The sequence below is a fragment of the Camarhynchus parvulus genome, chromosome 1 (assembly GCF_901933205.1).
Source record: "Camarhynchus parvulus chromosome 1, STF_HiC, whole genome shotgun sequence".
Classification (NCBI taxonomy): Eukaryota; Metazoa; Chordata; class Aves; order Passeriformes; family Thraupidae; genus Camarhynchus; species Camarhynchus parvulus.
The window spans coordinates 69,187,182-69,209,697 of NC_044571.1; the positions used below are offsets into that span (position 1 = coordinate 69,187,182).

Here is a 22,516-nt window from a genome sequence, read left to right on the forward strand (position 1 = left end):
GAAACTTACTGCAAGAGTGGACATTGTATGTAGAGGTTTTGTGGACTTTCTCTTTAGGATACTGACTGTTCAACCAAATTGCAAGACCCTCTTCCTTGCAGTACTACAGACTCTCAAAATCAAATAATTTTTTCCCTTGAAAGAAGTTCTAGGTTCTTGTAAAAATCTCATGTGATAATTCTATAGTTCCAGCCAATATCTTGCTTCTCCGTGCAGGACATGATTTTTCCTTTTGCACAGAGAAAGTGGAGGCTGAATCACAGTGGCTTCATGGGAGATGAGAGTGAACACAGTTTAGTAAAGGAGGGAAGAGAGGTGAATAACAAGGAAGGAAGGTAGGTTTGGCTGAAATATGATGGTATTCTGTGTCCATGAAGAATGCTAAGCAGTGTGAAGCAGCAAATTAAGGATCAAAAAGCAAAATATAATCTTCTGGTAAGACAAGGTGATGATATTTCATATAGCCTCAGTATGCATAGACACCTGAAAAATTACTTTCAAATGTTGGTATGTTCCCTAGCAGCCAGAGGTTTCAAGTAATGGCAAAGAAGTTGGAAGCAAAATGGGTTTTTTTGATGACCCTCAGTCTCAGTCATCTGCATGTTTTGTTGCAAGTAACTGTTGTTGCAGGGTGCTCAGGTGTGCAGTAATAGAAGTGATTTTTTTCATGTGGAAATCTGAGTGTGGGCTGATGAAATACTGAAAGGTGAGGTAGGTAACATTGCTGTTGATCTTGCTGCTTCTTTTGAGATAGCTCAGATCAATCAGCTTTACAGGCAGCAAACTGGAATAGTTAAGGGCAAGTCATAATTTTTGGAAAGGATGAGTGTGAAAGGGAAACACCATCCAGTTATCTGGTTGCATATCAGTAATAGCAAGAAAGGCAATGTGCAGCTATAAAATGCTTCCTTTTTCAATAGAGCCATGAAAGTACACAGCAAAGCTCTAAATACCACCTATCTTATTCTTTTCAAAGATACCCCCCAGGAGAATGAGGTTTTGGAACATCAGGAACCTGATCCTAAATAAATAAATAGAAATAAACAAATAAACAAAGTAAAATATATCCAGTTCCTACCACCTGTAGTTTTCCTCCTAGCTCCACCAATGCACATATTAGGGAAGGTGTTTGGGATGAGCTCCCAGCCGCAGTTTTGCCACTATTTTGACCTCTAACTGGTTGGTTTTGACCTAGAGCAGGAGCACCTGGACCATAACTTAGAATCATAGAATCACATGCATAGACAAAGCTGGCCGGGGGCTGGCACATGTTCTCCTTCCCCCACCCCCATAAAGCACGTTTTACAAACTCTACATGCTCCCTGCTACTATTTTTCCTCTCTGTTTCCTGCTCCAAATTGACTCAATATTCCCAAGGACACGTGGCTACACCAGCCCTGTGCGATCAATCACACAGCACTGGACACGGAGGTGAAAGGCAGGCACGGCCCATGCCATTCAGATTTTTTTTTGGCAACTTGCAATAAAAAAACAATTCCTATGTATTCTTTACAATTCCAGGAATTTCCAGAGTTCCTGTCTTAATGTTAGTGTCATTGCCATTGCTTCTTAAAAGATGTGAGTCAGCCCAACTTGAATTTGTAGTAACATTGCCCTCACGCTGCTAGGAATTGCTGCCCTATAAAAAGGATAGCTGCTGAGAAAAGTATGGTGGCTGCCAATAATCACTTTAAAAAATGGGCACTGTTGGTGACAGGATGGTTTCCTCTCCCTCCCAACAAACACTACCCCAGTGAATGAGAGGCTGCCAGGGGCTTTGTCAAGAGGAATGCTTACTATCAGAGTTGAATGAAATTCAACTTACATGAGGTAACGATTTCAATGGCCTCTGGAATCACACAGGAGGGCTTGGGAGAGAGAAGCTGGGAAGACAAGGAGACAGAAGATGAGTATTTTTCCGATTGATCTGTGGGTTGAGGCTCTTTCACTGGTATTTGTTGTTGTGCTGCTTGAACTGAAAACTGCAGTACTGTCTTTGGCACGGGGAAGATGCGTCTGGATGGGCTAGATCTGGGGCTTTCAATCAGAACTGACTGTCATACGTGAGGTCAAACCATCCAATGAGTAACTGGACAAATTGTTTACCTCAGCTCCTATGCTCTGCTATAAATCACCGAGCAGCTTTTCTTCTGAGACCAGTAGTTTCATGGGCAGGACTTCATCTTGGAGCTGGTTTGTAGTGTGATTTCAGTGAAATACATCAAGATGACATGAAGTACACTCTTACCCTGTTGATAGTTATAAATACACCATGCTATTGTGCTTGGCATGCTGCATGTTAATAGAAATGAGGGCTCTGAAACTCATTAGGAGAGGGAATGGGCCGTGGAGCAGAGCGAGGACAGTGTGGAGCGAAGGCTGATCACCACAGCCCTGTCCAGAATAGGCCATGGGAGTTTTCTTATCTCGCTTTGGCAGGAGGTGCTGCTAGCTTCCTGTGCGAAATCACAAGCATATGCTGCTTTCCTCTTGTTGTTTGGCTTCCTCCGCTACACAAGACGGTTCCCAGCACTGTGATTATCTTTGCATCTTCAAACATGGCACACTCTGCTTCCTCAAGGGCTTGATGTATTCTCGAGTAGCAGGCCGGCTCCCCTCCCCCCAGCCATTTCTCCAGGGCCCCCACGGGTGCCAACTCCACACATCACAGACCCTTTATAAAGCTGGACTTTCTTCTGGTTGCATAACCCACCCCCTAGCCTCTCCAAATCCATGTAAATTCCCGAAGCTCTGGGTGATGAGGAGGTCTGACAGCAGAATTTATCCTTCAACAGGCAGAGCTGCTCTCACCCCTCTTTCCCCTGTGCTGGGCTTCTCTGGAAACCTTACAGAGAATTAGTGGCTCCTGTTTTTAAAAAAGGATAACCTTTTTCTCAGGCTGTTGACACAAAGGCCGATGCGTGCCTGTGTGGGTGCACACCTGCAAATGTGCATGCCAGCACGCATGCAGGCATACGGAAAAACTGCTTGGGGTGTGATTAACCTCAGTGCTCTGCTTCCACCAGTGCTCCACTAAGGCAGCAGAGTCCAATTACCTCACTTTGAGGTTGTGTAACTTCTGTAAATTTAGGTTTGTACACATCCCTGTTAGTATTTCTTACATGGGATCTCTACACAGGCAGAGTTGCGCCCACAAAGGAGAAACATGAAAGGGTCTGCAGGGACACAGGTGAAAGAAATGCATAGAAATGTGCTGGCAGATATCAGCTTGTTTATCAATCCCTGTGCACACTGTGTGCTCGTTCACTAACCCAGCAGTAACCCTGCCCTAAGATTTCCTGAAGATGCAAAGCACCGAGGCTCATCCCACAGCAAAACATTTCAGGAATTCATGTACTCTGGAAATATCTGGAGTAAGATTTAAATACCTAAAATGCAGTGTGATTTCCCTGCAAACACAGACAGTTCCTGCTAAAAATGCAATGCCCTTGTTATTTTACTGAGTGGGTAGTTTGAAGAAATTGCTAATTTCCTTGAAATTAGAAAAATATGCAGCTGATGTTATGTGAGGACACACTCTATGAAACATCAATCGAGTTAACAGGAAGATGATTGCCTACTTTGGTTCCAGCCAACATGGATTTTTGTGTTTTCATTTTTCTCTCTTTCTTTCCAAGCATCTGTGCTTAACACAAACATTTGGTTTGATGATTACATCTAAGTTCAGCAGAACCTTTTCTCTTTCTGTTACAAAATGCCAGTTGTTAGATGCTGAGGTCAAGTTAAGAGTCAGGACTTTTGACACATTTTTCCCTTCCCCATCTCTACCTGATGCTGTTGACCTAGGCAGCGTCTTTCACATGGCACCCCTGGCAGCAGAAAGAGGTGGGATGACTCGGAGTATTAACCTGAGCAACCAGCTCAGGATAGTGGACACAACACATGTGCTGTCCCGGAGCTATTTTAGTGTATTTGAGGTTAAAGTGAAGGGATTTGGCAGCTGATGAGAGGAAGCATCTGGTTCTGCATCCAAAGGGATGAGTCTGAGTCTTGTCCTGGACTCTCTCTGGCAGCCGTGCTGCAACTGATCCGTAAACATTCGCTGATCCAGCAGTTGGTGGAGCCGATGTTGTGTGTACAGCAGTACTCACACCTCCAGCTGTGTGCTGTTGGATGCAGCATTCCCAGCTTGATTGTGACTCCTTTTTTATTAAAACCACGGACAACAGCTATGAAGAGTATTCAATTTTCTACTCTAATTGCGTGAACGTGGTAGTGGCCAGTTCAGATATAGAATGAAATGTGACGTCAGTAGAGTTCACATGTGTGCCTCCAGGGCTAATCTAGCACTTTACATGTGTTTTTCTTGTTATTGTGATGTTATTGTAGTTATGATGGTGGTTTGCATTCTGGTTTTAATGAGTAATCAGCATCTCATTGTGCTAAGCATCAACAAAGACATAGCACTGTCCTCATCCCTAAGACATGGCAAACTAAATATATACAGTCTTCTTAAGGAATTGTGAGGAAGAGTATAATAATAGCAACTGAGTCTGGAGGCTCCAGAGCTGTAAGTAAGGAAATTGGAGATGCTTTTCAGAGATGTACAAACAGCTTATGAATATGCATTATGCCCTCTTTGCGTCCTTTACCAAAATATGTGTAAGGACTTCCATGGTAAAGAGTACAAAATTTCAGCACTGTAAAAAGAAACATAAATGCATTCTTTGGGGATAGGAAAAAAATAAATTAGGAGGCGCCTTTTAATATGCATGAAGTGGGATTTTGATATCTCTGTTTTCCTGTACAGATTGCATCCAGTCACAAATGTGCTTTTGATACTGCCTGTTCGTGTGTCTGGCATCACAAATTGAGTTTTGATATCTTCTATGGCATGAAAATGTTACCAGCTTAGCCAAATTATCATGCCTTCAGTGTTTTATTCTTGTTACAGAACCAGACTTCTTAAAGCTTTAAATGTGCAAAGTAAAATGGCTTCTACCTTTCTGAATAATTTTAACCAATTTTCCCCGTCTGAGTGCAACAGGTGCCCTTATTAATGCACCTGTCTTTCATTTACCCTGGCCTCAAAAATAATGTATTAGAAGTTGGCTTTTAAACCAGAGTCTGAAAGATGTGGTTGTGTAGATAGGGCTTTCCTGCCAGGCTCTTTTTCCCTGTCCTCTCTCCATGAATGAATTGCCATTGCCTTCTCCTGGCTCTTTTTTTTTTTGTCTTTTCAATGCACTGATCCTTTCAGTGCACAATGTGAAATTTGGGCAGCCCAAGTTAGTTTCCATGTCATTATTTCTTTAAGCTGTAATATCTGCTAAGTCATTAGCCAGTTTGACGCAAAGCTGCACAACTAAAAACAGGCATGTAAAGTTGGTGTACCATTGGTATTCCAAACAACACAAAGTTTACTGTGCAAAGCAAACTGCACAGTTTGACTGAAGGGAAATGATTGCATCATATTCTGTTTTTCACTCACTGGGCTTTAAAGTTCATTTCTCCAAACAACTGTTATACAAGTCAGAACTATTTGATTACAGATACTACAGTCATTATCTTTCAAATCCAAGGAACATAGTGTATTTGAAAGAACTTCATAAAGCTGAAGGGTTAATCTCTGCCAATGATGCTGGAATTGAACAAGCAACAACTAAATTCTGGATGAATAACTGAGCTAGATATTCTCACAGAAGAACAGGATCAGGCAGCACTTAAGAAGCATTCCAATGTGTTTATCCATGTGTACCAAATCAGACTCTAAGAAACAAATTATCTCTACCATGACCACACCTGAATGTTCTGATTACAAGCCAATTTGTTGCATAAGGCAAAAACATTTTATCTCTGGGACTTTCATTCATTAAGATGTATTTGATTTTCTTCCAGTTAAATTATAATTTAAATCCCTTTTTCATTTGGGTATAATTCTGTTTAACTTAATTTTGTTCGTTTGCAGGATTATGCTTGTTTTTACTGTGTGTCTTGTAATCATTGAGCCTCAGTATTAATATCTTGCTGTTTTGTAAACTGAACTAAATAAATATTCAGAAATGAAAACTGGCATAATCTTTTGTTAAAGCAGAAACAGCCTGCACAGAGCAAAAGAGCATCCAATGCATTATGGAATGCATCTTGAACCAATATAATTTGTCTTGATTTAAAGGCTAAAAATAGTATGAACTTGTGTTTTGGCCATGTCTAAAAACAGGAGCATTGGAAATGGGATGTTGGTCTTGTACAGCTCTATGTTTAGGCTCTGACTGTAAATTCAGTTTGCAGTGGCTTAAATGTGAACATTTACTCCAGAGAGCTAATATTCAAGGAGTGGATGTGAGAGCAAATCCAATTATCAGGCTCCAAACCTCAAGATTTAATGAAAAGCAATTATACTTTCCTGGTCATCGCAGCACCTGCAGTTTTCCTGACTGATCACTGTTTTCAAAACAATTGTTTTGTCTTACGTGTTGAATTTCTGTCCAATTTCTATCACCAAATCAATAACATTTCAATTTTTCTTGTCTTTAGGCACGGGTTTTGCTTTTATACTGAAGGATCTTTCATCTTGAAAGCTGGCAGCCACGTAGGAAACAGGATCCAGAGCATCACTGAGAGAACAGCTGTAATAGAGGGCAAAAATAAGGTATGATTCCTAGGAGCAGATAACCTTTCTGTGTGACAGCATGTGTTGAAAAGGCACTGTAAGATGCTATCAAGGTAACAGAGAAGAAGCCAGCATTTTTATATGTTTGGATTTGAGGCCTGCATACAGGCAGATAAGTTTCATACTTGGTATTTATCTGATGAGAGTATTTTTTTTTCTGGTGGCTGTCATGTAAAGGTAAGTGACATGCCAGGAGAGTGTATCAGTGGGATTTATATTGTCTGCTCTCTTATTCATGGTCTGAAGTATCTTGGGGAACCTCAGAAGCATGTGGCAGGGTTCCAGGCCATCTTTGCCTCATTTTGTGCAATTCCACAATTTATGGGTTTTTTTCCCATAAGAAGTAAACTATTTACAGTCATTAGTCAGCTTATTCACAGATGTGGTCCTAGTTGATTAGATGGCCATGTCTTTTTTGGAATAAATTCTAATCAGCCAAAAAAATCCAGATCATGGATGCAAAGTTTAAGAGAAGTCTCAGCCAGAGACAGCAAGATGGGATTTATCCCAGCAGCGTTAGCCACCTGAATTTAGGTGTTAGTCCAAGCCAAGCATCCCTTTATGGGTCATGGGGATATGCAGGTGATTCTGAAGGGTGTGTGGGCCTGTAGCCTATTGGTGTCTGATGTGGAAGACAAGGCCCATGAGATTAACTTGCCAAGGGCTAAGGAGGCTTGTCCATCCGTTAAAGCCTCAAATCAAGGGTACCCTAGATCAACTGCACTTTCCTGGGATAGACATGGGACTGATTTGGTGTGGTTGTGTAGCTTGTGCTGCAGAGCACACTGTCACAGAGTCTGTTTTCACGGGCTAGTTTTGTTTGTGGCAGTAATAGCTAAAGAGATTACAAGTTTTAATGCCTATCTTACTCGAGGCCTTTCATTTTTAATGACACCAAAATGCCTTTTGTAATTCTAAGGGCACTGGGGTTAAAGGTCTCTTTTCCTATGATGGCCGCCTTCAGTTTCCTGCATATGAAAATGGCTATAACCTGTAGTTATTCTCATGTCAAGGCCCTTTCACACACCGCAGAATAAATAGGGTTTTACGTGCAGCCAAGAATCAGATCTGGGACTGCGTTTTCTCCGGCTGTTTTATTATTTAGAAAGTATCACAGGTGTCCATGGCAGCATTCCAGCACGTGGGAACAGGCTGGATCCCAGGGAGGCATTTGCTCTATTTAGCTGTCCAGCTCTACGTGCCTAAAGATCAAGGCAAAGATGGGAGCAAACATTTTCCTAGGGTACTCTATCATAGGAAAGCACATGAAAAATGAAACATAAGGAGGGATTTGAAGGAGGAAAGGGAAATAATTTCAGGCACAGGAAGACACAGTCTATTCCACAGGGGGAATGATGAACAAGATGATAAGAATCAATTCTTTTCCAGCAGTCATATAGCCGTGCTATGGGTGCAGTCCAGCCTGTTCACAGGGTGCAGAAGGAGCTGTCTAATGACCAGATCTCATTCTCCTTGTGTACCATGCACTTTGGAGACAGCAGAAGAGGAGTGGCTAAAACATCAAAGCAACTTCCAGTCAACAGCAAATAAATTCCTCCCTGGAGGAAGATGCTAATAATGGGTCCTTGTGGTAGAACTGCAAGTCTTTGGCAGGCAGCCCTTTTTAAAAATGTGCCCAGAAATGAACCAAGGAATGGTCCTTGCACGGAAGGATTTGCAGTGAAACTTATTGGTCCTCCCTGGTATTCATTGTCTTTTTGCTCTTTAGTTCAATTAAAAAAGGTCTACCTTGCTTTGCTTTACTCCTCCTGGTCCCTGTGGGGAGGGGGAGGTTAGTGAAACAATATCTGTACTCAGCTTTTTCACAGCTTTTCTAAAGTTTCTCTATTTCTGCTGCTCTTCCGTAGCTTTTCAAGCACAGCTGGACTGCTTTTGTAAGTAAAAAAAGTGCTCTCTAAGCCCAGGCTCCTGGCCAAGCTGAGAGCTGCACAATTACCGCACACACAGCTGCTCTAGAGCATCCAGGATGGTTCTTTTAAATCCATGGGAGTCTGTGGCTTTTCACTCTTCGCAGCCCGAGACTCACCCTCAGCGTCCCTGAGCAAACTCAAAGAGACAGCTCAGACAGAGCCCTTGCCCATCTGCAGGGATATTGTCAAAGTGCTAATAGCACTGAGCTCACTGAATGCAGCACGTCATCACAAGTGTCTGCCTCTGATGGACTGCTACTGTGAGCAGTTCTGTTCCTGCAAGCAGCTGTGAACAGATCTCTGAGGCACTTCCACAGCGGTGGTGCCCTGCTAAATAAACAGTGTCTACCCCACTTCCACATCCCAACACAGCAAGAGTGGTAAAAACAACCTCAGAGCTCAATGGAAACAACAAAGATGCAGGAGACAAAGCAGTAGGAAATGAATGAAGAAACTCAGAAAGTTTCACATTTGGGTTAGCATGAAAGGAGAAATGCGTGTGGTCACAGGATGAGATTATTGTAAGCAAGGGAAGAGATGGACAAGGAATGATCGACAGGTTTCTTTAGCAATGAAGGTAGCTGTTTTCACCTTCCTAAAGACATTGTGCCAGTTCCACATGTTTCCTGTATGTGCAACATCTAAGTGCCTCCAGTTTGGCTCTTTGCTGTGGTAGGTTGTTTGTTTGTCTGTGGTTATCAAGGTAGCCACAAGTATATTTTAAAGCTAGAAAAACCTCAAGCCCTGTGCCTGTGCAGTTAAAGTAGTGCAGGAAGCCTGCACTACATGATTCTTTGGTGACAGAGAAACCGTGACAACAGTGTTTTAGTAACATTTCCGCTAAAGCCTCTCCAAGCAGACATTGAGAAACTCGAGTGGTACAATGGAAGAACTTCGTAACATATGCCATAATACTTAATCATGAGACAGGTCTTGAAGTGATTTGATTCCCCCACCCAATGTTTTGATTCTCGTTTTGTTGGACATTTCAGCGACTTCCTACAAAGCTGCGCTATTCTTAGGCTGTCGTGTAAACAGGTCACAGACACTCTGCTGTCACTCAGCTGACTAACACCCATCACTTCTCAGTGCTCCCCTTAAAGCTGACTGCTGTGTCTGACTGAGGGCTAACACTGATTATTATACTGATTATTATTCTTTGCATGGTCAGTGTTCATTAGACTGTCAGTCAGTGAATGACCTGCGATAATAAGGTACAGAAAGAACTGGTGCATTCATTGTGCCCCTGAGTACAATTGGTAGTGGTGCACACATTCGGTGTGCTCTGTCCCAGGTGTGCAGGCTCACACTGGCTTATCAACAGCTTTGAAGGCACTTGGTACTCCTGCTACAGGGGTACAAGGGACAGAGTTCTGCAGGAGAAGTCAACAAGGATCCTGGGCGTGCAGAAGACCACTAGAAGGCAAGTTCAGATGAGGGAAAGCAAAAAGTGGGGGCCAAGAAGAAAGGGTTACAAATCCAAGGGAAGGAGACAGTAGACAGGAGGGCAGTTGAGTACGAGGGAAAGTTGGAGGGAGTGAGACAAAACCCTCTGCTTTTTGGGAACTAACCTACTGAGAACCTGAAGTGGAACAGAATGTCCCTGACTGCCTCATGCTTCTGCTGCTAGCATGTGTTGGAGTACCACTGATCAATAGCAGGTACCACAAAAGCTGGGTCTGTGTCACAGGGTATGCCTCTAGGTATGGTGCATAAAGGGTAGTAATGCATGGAATTGGAGCTTACCACGCATATATGTGAGTGTGTGTGTGTGTGTGTGTGTGTGTATAAAAGTACATATATTTGTACGTATGACTTTGTTTTGCACTGCATGAACACCTAACTGACACAGGTTTTTAGTGGTTCCAGCACTTGTGAATGACAAAGACACTTGACTTCATGGAAAATGGAAGGTAATTGCCCTGTATCATGATTCTGGAAGACAAAATTTAGACTCACCCTTGTGTATCTCTGGTTTGGCTTGCAAAGATGCGTCAGCCTGACTGGGGGTAGTATTAAAAAGTGTAACCCTCCAAAGTGGAGTGCTAAATAGTCAGAAGAGTAAACCCTTCTTGGACATGACTGATAAGTGTAAGCACGCAAAATAAAGGGGTTCCATCTCTCCTGCATCTTCTATGCCAAGCCCTAAACACCTACCTCTTTTCCGAGCTCCCATATTACTGATGAGAGGGAGAAGCATGTGCTGTGTCTGTTCTCAGTCCTGACACATGCCAGCTGTCTGGCCAGTACATCTGTGCAGATTGGCCATCTGGAACCCAAAGAGGAAGAGAAAGCCGTTTAGCTCACTACAGCAGCATTTTGATCTTTCCCCTCCACCAAACAGTCGGTTTTCATTAAGAGTGTGAGATCTCATGAGCTTTGAGTTGTCAATAAGTCTTGGATGAAACTGGGCAATAGATTCAGAAATTACTGAGCATGTGGGGGTGGAGAGGATACTGGCAGACCGATGGACAGGCTGGCAGACAGATGAACATAAGGACAGTATGATCTTCCTCAGAACCCAGGCTAAAGATAGCAGTGGGAGCCCCACTTTCCTCTCTTCAGCACATTGTAACTTCTCCTGGAGCCTTCCCGAGTGCTACTAGAATTGCTGTCAACACTTTCAAGTGAATCTTTGGGAGGTACCCGCAAAGCCAAGCCCTTGGTGAGATTAAAACCAGCAGAACTTGGGGCTGGCTGCTGCTGAGCTGTGGGACAGCATGGGGTGCAGAGGGAAAACAGAGCTCTGCTTGATATACAGCAGCAACTCATAGAGATTTTTCTGTCTGACCCCAGGGGGAAAGTGGGTGCTCTCACATCCACTCATGTGCTCCTGTTGAGGATATTTTGGTGTTTCTCCCATGGTGGTCCTGAAGGTGAAACATGTTGACCAGATGTTTTGCACCGACACTCCTCGCCAACATGTGAGGCATGCACATCGTATGCCTTTGGCAAGAGCAGACCAATCCAGCAGTGCCCTACCAATATTTAGAAATGGATGTTCCTAAATGATATTCCTTTAGACAAAGATAATTCCAAGGGCATAAAGAGAGCATATTTTCATTTATTTCCTTTTTTTTTTTAATCAATAGCTCTTCTTAAAAGCATAACTAGAAGGGAATTGGCAATAACTGACAGACTTGCACTAACCTGCTCTATGTTGAAAGGGCAGTATTTTGCTTTTTAAATACATGGGCTGTTTGAAGAAGTCAGGGCAGCAATCTCTGAACAGAGCAAGTTCATGTCAGTATCTTAATCGGCCTTCTAGGAATCACATAAAAGCCAAGCTGCCAAACATTTTCTGAAAACTTATTTTCCTTCTCTGCCATCAGCTGGAGCACTGGGAATCCTCTATCTCAGCTACTTTGAGAAGAAAGAAATTTGAGCAGACCCTCCAGGGGAAAGACCAGCCTACCGTGGCTCCAACAGCAATGATCTTGTCAGCTGCTTTGCATTCTCTTTGCCTCCCCAGTCTTTTCCTCATCAGTTTCCACCACATACAAATCTGTGAATTCCTCTTCCATCTCTTAGGATTTCTGCCTTATGCCTTTTTTATTTGCCCAGCAAAGCAGCAGCAGTATGGGACTTACTTCCCAAGCCCCTGGCTTTGAGATGAGCCTGTAACATGGTGCTTCAGCAGAGATGATGGGAGTAAAAAAAAGGCATAAAGGGCCAAAACTTTGGTGGTAAATGGAGTTTGTGGAGAGATGATGCTGAAGATATTGAGCATGCCAGGAGGGATTTGCCTGCTCTGTCTAATCATGCCAACTCAATTTAGACTTTTTGTACATAACATAGTTGCAAATCCAGGGCCTGAAACTCCTGTTGTGATGCCAGATGATACAAGATTGTGAAAACTTTTGCTTCTTTTGCAGTAATAGCTGTACGGAGGGAACCATGCTGCACAAACTGATCTCAAACAGCCATAGTTTCTCCATAAACAATATGCCAGGCTTAGTTTTTGTACACACTGCTTCTCTGGTGGGTTTTGGCTGGCATCCAGAATGAAAAACACAGACTGCACCACTGGAGGGCTCACAAACTATTTAAAGAGATGTTATCTTATCCTTGTGCTAATTTATAAGCTAAAAGATTTATACAGAGACATGTTGTCTCTAAAATATTCTGTTCTGTTGCAAAGTCAGTCTTGCTTCCTCCTAGACACTGCGGCTTTCTCTGCCTCAGTAGAGTAAACATACCAGTGTGCTCTCTAGCACTAAGGTCTCCTGTGCTCACAGCATTTAATTCCCTTGCCTTCCAAAGAGCCATTTCTTGCATGGGAGTTGCCTGTTGGAAGTGATCCTTGGCCCAAATACTAAAGAAGTATTTGGGACAGTGTGAGTTGGTCAAAACCAAAATGCTGCTAGGGGGAAAAGCTGGCAATTTAAATCACTGGGTTTCCATGCTAATAAATGTTCTCTCAGGCAATTTAATACACAAGAAAAGGCATCATCTGTAAGTCACTGCAGTCATACTCTAGCATAAGTCTATGCACCATCCTCAGATTACTACTCAAAAGTAATAATCACATCACAAAGGGCTGAAGAAGTAGAACTCAAAACAGTATGCACAATTTTCCATTAAAAAGTAATACCTAATGATAGAAGGGCAAAATGCAGTCTGAAACTTCCAAAAACTTTTCAAACCTTTGGAGTAGTTGTGGGAGGAATAGTCAGCACGTGTTTTTCAGGCTCAGAAATGCTCTGCCTCTGTGTGTAGTAAAGACAGGTGTCCTGGAGTTAGAGAGCAAGAGCTTCATTCTCCTTCACTGTGCATATTAGGTCACAGTTGCTTCCTGGGCAAAATTGCTGTGAGGTAATACCAGCTAGCATAAAAACGCTGGTTTTTGGTGGAAAGTCTGGCATGGCAGAAGCAGTTTTTAACCACCCACATTAGCCTTCTGTGGCAGACATTGTGGGACTTCCTTCTGGTCTGAGTTAGTGTTGAAAAAGCAGATGAAGGAATCCTGGTGCTGTACTCTGTGTCCACACTTAAAAAAAATTATGTTTAGAACTTGGAAGAAATTCAAAGAGAATGACAAAATATGGACAGGGCTGGGTGCGCCCTTTATAATTAGAAATTTGTAGAGGTCAGCCTACTGAATTTAGCAAAACAGGATAATTTTTCCCTAAGGACTGTAATTATCTATCTGGTATTACGGATGCTCTTTCATCTCACAAAAGATCCAAAAAGGTAGTTTATAAAAACTGTAGCTAGAAATACTATGTAGTATGTTAGCCGACAGGTAGTTGGCCGCTGAGATAATTTCACAGGGTAGAGGTGCTGTTAGCATTGTAGTGAATTTACCATAGTGAAGTCCTCTAAAACAAGCCAAAACCAAATTATTTGCCTCAACAGTGTTTGCTTGAGTAGTAGGAAACGTAATAGACTCTCTCTACTGAAGAATCATTTTAGGAAACCAGAAGATCTACTTCATTTAGGCGCTCAACAGGAGTTTGGGGATAGCTATGCTTTCTCCCAGGAGGAGACAAAAGCAGTGCAAATGTCCAGTCAGTGTTTATGTAATAATGTAGATAACTGGTCCTTATTTATTACTGCCTCACCCTCTTGTGTTTGTCTCTCAACTCCAGTAATCAGGCAGACTTAAAAGAATGTATTAATTGCACAGAACTTATTTTTAGGATTTATAGAGACACCAAACAATTCCAAACAGTGGAATTCTGAAGCCCCACAATTTCCATTCGTCACTGTCCCAACTCTGCCCGTAACTCTAGCCAAACCATGTTTTACAGAACAAGTAAAATGGCAACAGAAAGAAAATTTAACTACCAAGTAGTAACTGGAAGCACATTACAGTGATAAAGTCCATGTCCATGCCTCGTGTCTCAGCTCCATAACCGAATGACACATCATTTGTTTCTGCATAACTTTCCTCTTCTGCTTAGTGCCCAAGCCACTAGACCATGGCTTCCCATCACCCTAAAAGTATAACTCTTATTATTACAGTGTTTTTTATATTTCTAAGGGCACATTAGGTGGTTTTGGTCCCTGGTCTTTCAAGGTCTTATCTTTCAAGTCATATAACTCTGGGAAAATATTTAGTGTGCTGGACCTCTTAAGATGGTGATAGAATATAACATAACTAACAATGACATATTATTATATAATAGAAATATTAAGTCCAAGAAAATAGTACAAAAGAAAATGAGTAAACATCTCTTTTGCCTCTGCTCTGTCTCACCTGACACATATGTGGGAAAATGAAAGAAATCCAACAAGTTTAGTGCTAAATTGAGATACTTTTTTCCCCCAGGGTTATCCAAATGCCTGAGGCGTGTCTCACCTATTCCCTTTGCAGTCTGGCTCTCCTACAGGCTGCTTTATCTCCTTGTGTGAAACACATTCTGTCGTGCTTCATGTCTTGTAGCTTACCATTACATCACCAGCGAGAGATAAATCAATCTGAAAGACATGTTCAAAGATTTTTGGTCATGATGCCTTTGATGATATAAGGGTCACCCACGGAGCTTGTTTCCTGTTATTCTTCTATCCTTTACAAAACTGTGTATGGTAACATCTTCTTTAAATAGCCCCAGAGATGCCCATCACTGAATGAATGGAAAAAGTGGATCATGGGACAGCCAATGGTGACTTAGGAAAAAGAGAAGGCAAGCTTTAACTGAGTTCTTGAGCCAAGGAGAGCTAAACCTCTTCTTTCTTTTGCAGACTGCTAGTACTCTTGTTGTAGCTGAAGCCAAATCGTCAGGAATCTACAGCTGTGTGGCATCCAACAAAGTGGGAAAATCTGAAAGAAATGTCAGTTTTATTGTAACAGGTAAGATCTACTCCTCTACTGAGTCAAACGTATTTCCTGATTCTGGAGTTATAACTGTTAAGTTGTTGTGGCTTTTAAATATACCACTGTTTCACAATTGCTGCAATGTGTAAGCTCATATCAATCTTTCTGGGTGATGCTGGTAGGTTTCATAGCTGCTGGTCTGGATTTCTAGGGATGCCAAATTGGTGAATGACTCATTCCTCCCTCAAGCATCAAGCATCAAGCATGACAGAAATTACAAATACAGCAATGAGTAATTCCCCATTTTGGTTCATCTCTGCAGTCATTTCATGCGTGAAATTTTAGTGTATTTTCACCCACAAGTAAGCCAGTTTCACGTGTGATGGTGTCTACAGCCTCATTCTGTTGCCCACGAGGATATCTCACAACACAGAGCCTAGAACAGTGCCAGTGTCTGCAGGCAGCACAGTGCTAGAGATGTCTGGGGTACCTCTCACAGATCTCAGGGACGATGGCAACTTATGGGTGTAAAAGTGTCAGGATACAGACCACAGAGTTTTGTTTCCTCCTCTGAGAAAGACAGCCTGGAATGCCATTTGCACTATGGCACTGAGAATTCCTTTGGTGTTATCTTCACGTATGAGCATGCTTTCTGTTATTTTTGCATTATGAGATGTGTTTGGAGTTTTCACAAACAAATGACTTAATGCTTTACTTCAGGAATTTCTGAAAAAAGCCCACAGTGTGGCTTTGGGAATAACTACTGCATTATTCAGCAACACAAAGTCTGCACATGCAATTACAAAGGATTTGTTTTCTGTCAAAAAGTTTAGTTTTGTTTATAAAGCAGTAGTTTTATAAACTTAGGTTGTTGGCAATTTTCAGGGTAGATAATTAAAGAAATGTAATTCATTCAAAAAGATGAGAAAAAGCAAAAAGGCTAAAATATTTAGATGCTTTAATCCCCAAATCATAATCTCTGGGGTTTTTATGTTGTCATTCTCTTGCTTATAATTCTGATGAGTGATTTTAGTGAAACTCATTCTATTTCTATTCTGAGAGATACCAAAAGAGAATAGACACACTCTCACTAGATTTGATTTTGAAAAAAAAAAAAAAGAAAAAAGAAAAAGGAAAAAGAAAAAAGTACTTCAAAAAATGTTCTCCCTCCCAAATTCTGTGTTTTTAAAATACTCTGACAAGGTGAATCATAGAATATCAAGTTGAAACGGGCCTCAAGGATCATCTGGTCCAACTCGTCTTGGGAAAAGCACAGCATCCTGTCCAGATGAATCTTGAAAGTGTCCAAAGTTGGGGAATCCACCACTTCCCTGGGGAGATTATTCCAATGACTGATTGTCCACATAGAGAAAAATTTCTTCTTGTGTCCAGTCAGAATCTCCCCAGGAGTAACTTCTACCCATAAGTCCTCATATTTTCCATTGTCTCCTTGTAAAATAAGAATCTCCATCTTCTTTGTAGCCACCCTTTAAATACTGGAACGTGTTGATAAAGTCTCCCCTAAGCCTTTCCTCAAGGCTGAACAAACCCAGTTCTCTCAGCCTCTCTTCATAGGGCAGACTCTCCAGTCCTTTGATCATCTTTGTGACACCTCTCTGGATCCTCTCCAGACTTTCCACATCTCTTTTGTATAGAGAGAGCCCAAACAGAATGCAGTATTCTGGATATGGCCTGACAAGTTCTGAGTAGAGTGTAATGACTTCTTTATCTCTGCTGGTGATGCCCTTGCTGTTACAACCCAGCAGCCTGATGACTTTTTTTAACCACAGCAGTGCCCTTTTCATTCATGCTGAGCTTGTTGTCCACCACAGGTCCCTTTCCACAGAGCTGGTCCCCAGCTGAGCAGATCTGTTGACCCACATGAGCTGGTTTTGTGCTTCCAGGAGAGTGCCCTTTCCTCTAACTGGTAAAAGAGAAGAAAAGATAGCTTGAGCACCAATACCTTTCTCTGGCACCTCCAGGATTTTGTAGTCTTCCTTGCATCTGCCCAGATTCCATCTGGCTTCCATCCAGCTTGCAGTATCCCTCCTGCCCACACAGAAGAGTAGCAATGAGCAGTAGTCGGTGCTCTTGACAAGTTGTGGCACTGTCTCACCAACATTTCAGGCCTCAGCTACCAGAAGGCAGCATGACTCCATCATGCCAGCAGATGGGCACCCTTGCAAGCACTTGCATTTCTTTTTTAGGTATCCACTGTTGTGCTTCTCATACAGTTTCACCTGGCAGGCTTCCTTTGTGGGTGTCTACAGCTGTTAAATCTCCATGTCATAACACACTTTCACATTTTGAAAGTGCCACTTATCTATAAATATAGAGAATTGGTAAGAAGCATGAGAAGTATAAACAGATAAGTGACACACAGGCAGGTTGTTTGTTAAAGTACAGAAACAAGAAAGATGTCACCATGTTCTATTAATGGAAGTGACAAGAACATTTGCCACCGTGAAGATGACTCTTATCCCCACTTTCAGTTTTGCTTTAATCCCTATCCTCACATTGTGTGTGTTTGGACAGAAAGATGAACACCACATAGTTCTCCATAAATTAACATGCCAATGATAGTTTCATCTTTGTGTGGGTACTTCACATGAAACTTTGAGAAGTCACTGAGAATCATCCACTGAGAATGCTGCTCTTTCAATATGCAAGGGGCTGAATTTGGCCTTCTTTAACTCTTACTCTTCAGTTTTCACAATATGACATGGAAGATCCTGAAACAAAATGAAGCTGTACTTGATGGACCCCATTCACCATATCCAAATCTCCCTTTCAAAGTTTTGATGGTGGTTTCAAGTATTTTAGCGCAGTGACATGAAGGATGTAGTTTTCCTATTTAGACCTAGCATTCTCAGATCTTAAATAAGGATGGAAGGAAACCCTTCTCCTTGATACTAAAGCTTGCACGAGAACATGCAGAATGTTATGACTTCTCTTTGAAGAATCTTATATTGGCTGGTGTTCAGAAAGAGAAATGTCAGCTTTATTATATCTTGGAATTTTTTAACATCTTGACTGGTGGCGAACATTCTTTATAGGGCAGTGGAGTTGAAATGCATTTGTCCTATGAGCTTCTGGAGCTGAGCACTTCAGTTGTGTGATGTGGGAAGTCCTGATCATCCTCTGACACTCACTTGCATTGATTGAAAGCAGTGCAAACAATACTATTATTTGGTCCCTACAAAAATCCAGTTGTGCTCACCATAATTCTCCTCCATCAGGCTGAGACCAAACTGCTATGGCTGTGTTTCACATCAAGAAACAAACACGTCCAGAATGTGCTGAAAAATGCACTGAGGGAGTAAAAACCTGAGAGCCTCACATGCTGATGGATGTGAACAGGACACTGCAAAGTATTTCCTCCTGATGAGTCCAAAACCAATATTTCAGGGTTTGTGTGACAGCTTTGGGCTAGTTTATCTTATGTTGTTGAGTCTTCTGGCGCCATTTGAAGTCAGCCTGAGACACACAGAAGTGTCTAAAAGTAAGAGAAGTGTCTAAGCAGGAGGGGATGATTCCTTGTAGAAAAAGGAGCTGCTATAAAAGGGACACACCAGAAATTACTCTAAAGAGCAGATAGAGACAAAGACTGTTCTGAACAGGGAGATCCCTTTCCTTGAAGGCAATCTCCCTCAGCCCTTGTCCTGGGGAAGAGAAAATGCACGTGCTGCAGTGAAGTTGCTGCAGTGCTGTGAGGGCTCTCTTTTTTGTGGGCAGAAACCATTAGGAAGGTGGTGGAAGGCAGAACGTGTCCCAGCAGCCCTAGTTTGGAGTTGACAAGTTCCACTCCTTCAGGGAGAGGTAAACATAAGGAAATTACTGACAACAGAGAGAACCTAGGAAGAAGCACTTTCTTTAGTTACTGTAAATATCATTATTTCTGGGCTTAAAGTGAAACCTGCCTATCTTTTCCTAGGAAGTTTGAGAGTGGTATACATAATTTTATACACTGTGCCTCAGGGTGTGTGACACAAAGACCATGGGCTTTGGAGTAGCTTTCCTATGGCTTTGGTCAGATAAAGAGCATTTTTCGTGTACTGTCACTGACTTAGCTCTAAAAGCAAATCATTGTTCAAGACCCAAAAGTAGCTGTGCAACTTACATAAAAGCAATGTAGAAAGGAGATATCTGAAAGCTCTCCTGCTCACTGTTATGGGAGCAGTCTCTGTAACAACACCTTTATGCCAAATTTAATTGTATTAGCACCCTTTCCTCCAGCCTGCCCCTTTCCCTACATTTTGGGCTGTTTTGCTGGCACACAGCAGGCCCATGGGTGTGTTTGCAATTACAGAGGGTGAAACAGGAACAGCTCTGCCTTATCTCCCTGGTTTCCCAATGTCACTAAGCGCATTTTATTTTGAGATTCCTGATGGTGCTTGGCAAAGATAAACAAAATCTTCCATCAGGAAACCTGGGAGCTATTTCCACAGGAAGCTTCAAATCACTAAAGTAAATAAAACCCTTTTACATTATTCCCAGCCACGTTATTTAGCTAGCCTGAGCCTGTAACTATTGGTGAGATAGGTGTCATATATTAGGAGGCTCATAGCCTTTAAACAAATGATTCTTCTGGAATCATGTGCATTTTGCTGTTGTCCCTAGATTTATTCAGAAAATAGTCTTCACAGAAGGCACATTGAGGAAGAGCTCCAGACCTGACAACATAAAAGTAGTTGTAACTGTGTTATACTGTTGGCACATTATCCTTTTAAGCTAAAAATAGTTCACTTGCCTCAGTCCCCAGGGATCTTTAGTTTCATCTTAAGAGTTTTGCTTGGCTTTCTTAGCTTTTACTGAGTACTGGCATCTTCAAAGGCAAAAATTATCACTATTTCTAACCAATACCCTGGCTTTCCCAACACACATCAGAACAATTTGAAATGTACTGTGAGTAAGATGCAGCACCTTCTTTCTTCCAAGTACTTCTCCACATTCAAAATGTTGGCCATCTGATTATTTTCAAATGTGTCTGAATTTAATGCTTTTTAACAAAATCAAGTATAGGATTCAGTTCATCTAACTTCAATTTTACAATTAGGTACCTAAGCCTAAGCTGATCATGTAGGATCTCTTAAGAATTAAACATGAGGGACCAGGATGTCTGGCATTTGACCCATTTTAAAGAGATGGTTTGCACTGCCCTTGGAGAAGCCTGTGTCGCCCCATGGACTGTAAACTTTTGCCCACATACAGAACACAAAACATCTACATTCAAGTAAATGTCTGCATTTTGGTAGCTGAAGCTAAATGTGATGGATTTCATGTAGGGAGGTGTTTCATCTGAATAGCACTTCCAGTCAATATGTTCTTAATTGAGATTAGAATTGGGCACCACACACTCTTACATATCAAACAGGATCCTGATGGTTGTCACTCATAGATGAGCTCATGAAATTTGAAGTTTTTCTTATAGCTTTGTTTACCAGAGAGAGAAAAGTGGTATCCCAATGGAATGTAAGTAGAACAATTTAACCCCACGCTTTAATACCCAGTCTAATATTTTAGTGTCACTGCCTCCACTAGGTTGATCTTTGGCCTGCACACCTGAACTACAACTGATGACAGGCACACACTCTGCTCCCGCTGCAGGGGCACCATGAGTTCAACCAGCAAAATCAGGCCTCTTCCTGGGAGGCATCTACTGTCAGGAGCAATTTCAATCCAGGAGCTCATTTACCCTCTGTTTAACTCAGGGATAGATGTGGAAAAGAGGATATTAAGGGGGACAACTGATGCCAGGCTTCCAATAGGCAGAGAGCAGTGAGCAGGTTATGCTCATGGCTCCCCTGGAAGACAAGGCAGCTCAGTTTGTAATGTGAGGATTTAGGGAGAAGCTTTCTAATGGATTGGTCAATCAATGAGAGAGGTTAATGAAAAAATATATGGCATATTATTCACTTGAGAGGTACTTTTTACACATTCCTGCTGAAGTGACATTAAACCTGAAGCAACACTGGTAAGAATGAACTGAATGGAAGTCAGCATTGAGCTGTTCATGATCTAAGAAACAAGAAAAGAAGGTATAATTCTCCCTTATAAAAGAAGAAGCCATACTTGGGATTTCAAGTCAAGTTTACGGCCAAGTGCCGTAGCAATTAGTAGTGAAAGAACAATTGAAAATGGCCACAGTTGATGTTACTTGACCAAGAAGTAGGAAATGACTTTATCAGAATATTGGCTACAAATAAACCAAGAGAGGTTGCATTCTAGGAGTAAAACTTGCAAGTGCTTTCTCTCAGGAACTTCTACTTTCACTGAGGTCAGTGGTGTGAGCGCCTCGCTGGAGGGATGAGCCCCAGGTGGAGGCAGCTGGGAGGCAGCTGACACCACCACAGCTCTGCACCACTGCCCAGGTGGAGGAAGTTGCAAGTGACATTACAATAAACTGCAAGCAGGACCTTTTCAAGTAGGGTTTTCTACATTGTTGGATAATTCCTGCCTGAGCCGTCTTCTATGAAGTGAAAACTTCACTCACATCTACACTTAGTAAATTGTTAGTGCAGTGATCCTTAGTTTCTCCCAGGTGAAAATATTTTTCACCTGTGATAATGCCAAGGCACCTAAAGAAAATACCTTCATCCTAGTGCTGCCCACACATAACTGGTCACCCAGGGCAGAGGGTACTTCTGCTTACCTCTTGGGGGCCTGGTAGGCTTTGAATGCAGGGAGGGTAAGCACCTCTGTTCCAAGGGAAATCTCAGGCATGTGATCACAGATGTGGTAATTTCTCAGGACTTGAAGCATTTTTAAGAAATAGAGGTACTTCATCTGAATACTTGTGAATAACAAGAAAACAGTATAACCAAACATGATGAAATGCAGTATTTTTATACTGCCCTCTTGAGATTCCTTTTCTCTTATGCAGTTCACAAGCTGGAGCTGTGATCAGAATATTTCTCCTTTTTCATAGTCCCACTGTGCTGTCCTTAAATAATTCTGCTTTTGGTACCTTGCCCCAGTCTGTCATAACTTGGCATAACATTTATACAAACTCATTACTTCCAAGAGCAACTTCAGTTTACACCAGCTGACATCTGAGGCCAAGTGTATCATAGCTCCAAGAAAAATTATGAGAATAGCTGGAGCTGAGTGTGTGAAAGGAAAGATTACACACCTGAGCAGGAAGACAATGACATTGATTGGTTCAAAGACTTCCTGATAAAGGGGGAAATA

At 42.0% G+C, this 22,516-nt stretch overlaps 1 protein-coding gene across 1 annotated transcript in view; it reads left to right on the top strand.

Moving 5' to 3' along the window:
* The window catches only part of FLT1 (fms related tyrosine kinase 1), a 106,884-nt gene that overhangs the window by 44,956 nt on the left and 39,412 nt on the right, over positions 1 to 22,516 (top strand). Inside the window, 2 exon segments of the mRNA XM_030954195.1 lie at positions 6,499 to 6,613; positions 15,253 to 15,361. Of these exon segments, the coding sequence (XP_030810055.1) occupies positions 6,499 to 6,613; positions 15,253 to 15,361 (224 nt within the window).